This window comes from Endocarpon pusillum (genome assembly GCF_000464535.1).
Source record: "Endocarpon pusillum Z07020 unplaced genomic scaffold scaffold4332, whole genome shotgun sequence".
In the NCBI taxonomy this organism is placed as follows: Eukaryota; Fungi; Ascomycota; class Eurotiomycetes; order Verrucariales; family Verrucariaceae; genus Endocarpon; species Endocarpon pusillum.
The window spans coordinates 5231-9649 of record NW_006916420.1 but is presented as its reverse complement, the minus strand read 5'-3'; the positions used below and the strand labels follow the sequence as shown (position 1 = coordinate 9649).

At 44.9% G+C, this 4419-nt stretch overlaps 1 protein-coding gene across 1 annotated transcript; it reads right to left on the bottom strand.

The window, feature by feature from the left end:
- Positions 1 to 1060: 1060 nt before the first annotated feature.
- On the bottom strand, positions 1061 to 2569 carry EPUS_09460 (uncharacterized protein; the record flags this gene model as incomplete). Its single annotated transcript, XM_007805452.1, has 2 exons — positions 1061 to 1632; positions 1684 to 2569. 2 exons carry the CDS (start codon positions 2567 to 2569, stop codon positions 1061 to 1063), a joined length of 1458 nt encoding a protein of 485 aa, XP_007803643.1.
- Positions 2570 to 4419: the final 1850 nt, after the last annotated feature.

Genomic DNA, 4419 nt, shown 5'->3' with positions numbered 1-4419 from the left:
ATAGTAGCCTAGGCTGGCTATGTATGCAGTAGCGGGAGCTAGACGCATTGTGTGCGGGGATAGCGTTTCCGTGCGGACGGGAGCGGACGGGAGAGACGTTAGCTTCTGGATCAGTTGTAAGTAGAATCTATCTTCGATATACACCCACAGTTCTAGAAGTGAACGGAGGCCTCATAGTGGCCAGCTTTGGATGAATGCCATGTGGCAGCATCTACTGACTGTTTCCATTCCTGTTGCTGACCTGCTCAACCTGTTCTAAGAGAGAGGATGAGCAGGCAGAGTTTAGAGCGGAAAGAGTAGGTGGTGGGGCAAATGGCAGCGTTACATTTGATTCAGCGAGAAGTCCGATGTGGGTACTCCATATTGAGTGAAGAGAAGCAGGGACAAGGATAAGGATATGATCGAGGAGGGACAAGGTCTTCTGCAACAGAAAGTTTAATTTCAAGTGCTGTATAGGCAAACGAAGCTTTAATGAGGTGCTGATGGTGGCGAATTGGTTGCCAACAGAGAATAGACGTGCCGAACAGGGCATTCAGGCCATCTTACGTTCAAATGATCTTCCATTCCTGAGGTTGCGGTCAGAGCTGTCGATCTACCAGTCGGCTTTGTGGGCCACGAAGTCTTGGCTATTGAGGTGCAACTTACTAGTAGGGTCATACATTTCCCTAAATGCGACACGCATGCGGTGTGGGCACAGTGAGGCCAAAAGCGTGTATACGCGGATGTGTGTAGGTGTCTATTCAGAAATCTATGCATGCAAAGACGGGACAAATTATTAACGCCAAGCGCCAAGGTCCCACAGCGGCAAAAGCGGGATCAGTTTGAAGGAACTTCCTTACCGAGGCCCCCGACCACCATTTGGACCCTCAAAGAGCATTCCTAACATACATACGGAGTACACACTGAAATCTGAAGGAAAAAGTGGCTGAGGATCATATATTCGATCTACAGCTAGTGTGGCATCAACGATCGTGCGCTACACGAACATGACAAGACCACGTTTGGTTGCGTTGCTCCTTTTTGAAGTCAACGTAGCACTATTCTATTGGGAAGAGAGCAATCAAGCATCAGCGCTCCTGTCAGCTTCACCTGCTTTCGTAGGGTACTTGCTTTCCAGGTATGCGTTGTTCTCCACAACCCATTCTTCAATGCTTTCGATATGGGGAGTGAGCACAATGGCATCAGCACGCTCTTTGATATGATCAAGTTGGGCTTTCAATAGCCCTTGACTTTTCTCAATCTCGTCCCATCGCTGGTCGGTTGAGCATATCTTCACCGCATCCAACGTTCGCCCAGTGTCTTCTCTCAGCTTTTTGTAGTAGGCGAGATTGTCCCCAAGAATATTAAGCCGTACAAGAACATCTTTGGATTCTTTCCAATAGTACTTGTAATCCTCCGACGTTAACGATCTCGTCTTACCAGCAACCATCATTCCTCCGGCCAGAGCAGGATTTGAACCATCTTGATACCAGTATGTCTGCACTATTTCAGAGCAGAGACATTCGGCCACTGGAGCATCTAATGGGTCAGTGACGTCGACAAGCTTGCTACTTACGACTTCCCATCTATCCCTACCCCATAGCTCTCGAAGAACGCAGTGGAAGAGGCCGAAAATGGTGTTTGAGAATCGACCTGCAGTTTTTTATGCAGCAGCTCATTCAATACCCGATATTGACCAGCCACATTCTTGCGGAACACGAGCCAGAGTAATATCCAAGGCAGGGTCTGCAGGATTGACGTCTTCCAGTGCCTGTCCCTTGTCGACGTACAATTCCTTTGCCGCTCGAACGAATTCATGCAGCACTTCCTTCTGACGCTTGTTAGTTAGGAATCTGCATTTCTGGTCCTTGCCGAAGGGTTCTCGACTTCTGTCGATGAGACTGCCGTCGACTTGGTCAACCCAGCTATCTCTTCCATGAATTCCTGCTTCTGATTCAGTCAGATACTGCGTCAGCGCTTGTAGCGTTCTTTTCCACTCTCGCCAAGAGAGACCTTTGCCCTCGTGGGGACGCGGTTGCTGGTTCAGGAATTCGACATTGACGATCTGAAGTAGGTAGATCGCGGGATTTGCAGCTAAACGTGTGCTATCTGCGGTTCGAGCGCGGAAATCGACGTCCTCGCGTTGTCGAGAGATGAGATTGCCGTTCATGAGGCTGTCGAGAACATCTCTATGCATACTACCAATTGGCCAGCGCATTCTCTTCCACTCATTGTTTTCGAAATCGTCGATCATGTGACGATACGGCTTCCTTTTTGTTGTGGCATCAGCCGTAGAATCGCCGGCATTGTCCATGCGTCGCTGAACGTTTTCTCTAACGACAGCTGATAGGCCATGGAGTCTGTCCAAGCTCCACGCGTAATACATTCGAACTTGCTCCTTGGTAAGCAACGTGCGATCCGGCTCAAAAGGCCGCTGTGCAAGTGGTATGTGTGGAGGAGGACGTTCTGGTCGTCTTAAATCTAGAAGACGTTGTGAGCTTTCAATGAGCGAGGCCACTCTACTTTGTAGAACTAAAGCTTTTCTAAGCTTTTCATCTTCTATGCCTGTGATATCATTGACGTCAGACATGATATCTGCTGTGAGAAGATAGTGTGCATGACGAAAAGAAGAGGATTTGAAACGAGGTGAACGCGTATATATTATCTTCGCGCATTTTGAAATCGCGCTTACTGTATCCTGTATTTCCTAATTCGGAGATTTACGTGCACACCTTGCCAAGAAACCATTACTAAGATTGGGTGTCTAGAGCTCGTACTATTCGCTGCAGCTCACCCAGAGTCTTCTACATCAATTAGCCTGTACTCAAATCATACTCGAACAATTTTGATCACTCCTTCTTCGTACGCTCTTCTACTATCATGACTTCCCCTCCATCTACATGCAACGCAACCAGCACAGATCACCAACTCACAATATTCTCGGTTTCACATATGACGATCAGTGAATAGTAGAGCTGGGGAGAAGGGGCCCTTAAAAGGGGTCCCCTGGCTATAGTTATCCATATGCCATCTCTAGGGGTCCAGTTTTGAGCTTTTTAACAAGATTGATTCTAATAATGAACTTTTCATGTACGTCTATTTTTAGGATAAGAAAATACTTATTTATAAAAACGGTTTGGCCTACCTTTACGTTTCATTTCTATCATCTGAAAACCGTTTTTCTTGATCAAGCGGGCCAATATCGAACGACCTTTCTATACGCCAATATGTTCTATAGATGTGGCTTGGTCTTTATATAGCCGGGAAAGAGTGTTAATAGGCTCACGTCATAGATATGCCAAGCGGATGCTTTTCATAAAGAGACTAACGAATGTTCTTATATTTCCGGAGAGCGGGCGACTGTGGCGTATTTTCGCGAGCCTAGGTAGGTCAAGATTAGAAGATCTAGAGCGTTATCATCTAAGTCTTTTTTGAATGGATAATCAGAGAGTGGCTCTAGAAGGAGTAAGCAAATGTCATTTAGATTTAAATATAATATTGTATTATCCCCTGTGTCACTGAATGGGCCTTCTTCCTTATTGAGATAGCGTTGCTGTGATTTAAGCTTAAATTAGCGCTATCAAATTGCAAGAATCTTGGCATAAGGAACATCAAAATTTCAGATACAACTTCTCTATTATTTAGCTTTAAACATCATTAATTCTGCACTAAAACAGCTTAAATCTGTATATAATTGCTCTCAGCACTTCTAAGCACTCTGAATTTGCTATTTACGCGTTCAAACGTAAAAAAAACCGCGTCTTTTGAGCTATTTTCATCCATTTTCACTCAAAATCCTCCAAATTTGACCAAAATCGCTCTAATTAGCTCTGCATTCAATGCCTTCTATTATTCAACCAGAAGGGAGTGCTCAGGGACGCTCAAATAAGCGTCCTCAAGCAGATACCGCCTCTTTTAGCGCTTTTGATACCGATTTCACCACGCAAAACGCTAATTCTTCTCGCAAAAAGGCACGAAAAGCGTTCCAACTCCCTCAATTTCGCGTTTTTGAGGACGAAATTTCGTCAGAAAATAGAGAAAATCCGTCCGGTCAGAATAAACCTCCTCCGAGCCTGATTGGACGCCGAACGCACAAGATATGGCCACATATCTCTGTGAATATCCCTTTTCGACCGGAATTTTACTCCACCCCCCCCCCTGGCAGCTGCCTAAAACGCTTCTCAAGAGCCCCTAGCTTCTTTATCATCAATAGCACTTAATGACACTCAAAGAGCACCTCAAATCCCTCAAAAATGGATCCAAAATCAACCAAATAATTATACAAGTAAGTTTTATGCTATATATATATAAGATATCTTGTTATATCTTGCTAATATTAATAGCTCCTTCTGTTCCTGATGATTCTACAGCTGATTCTAAGCTAAATGACCTCCTATTTAGCTCTAAAGAAGCTGAAGAATCATTTAAAGACTACCAAAT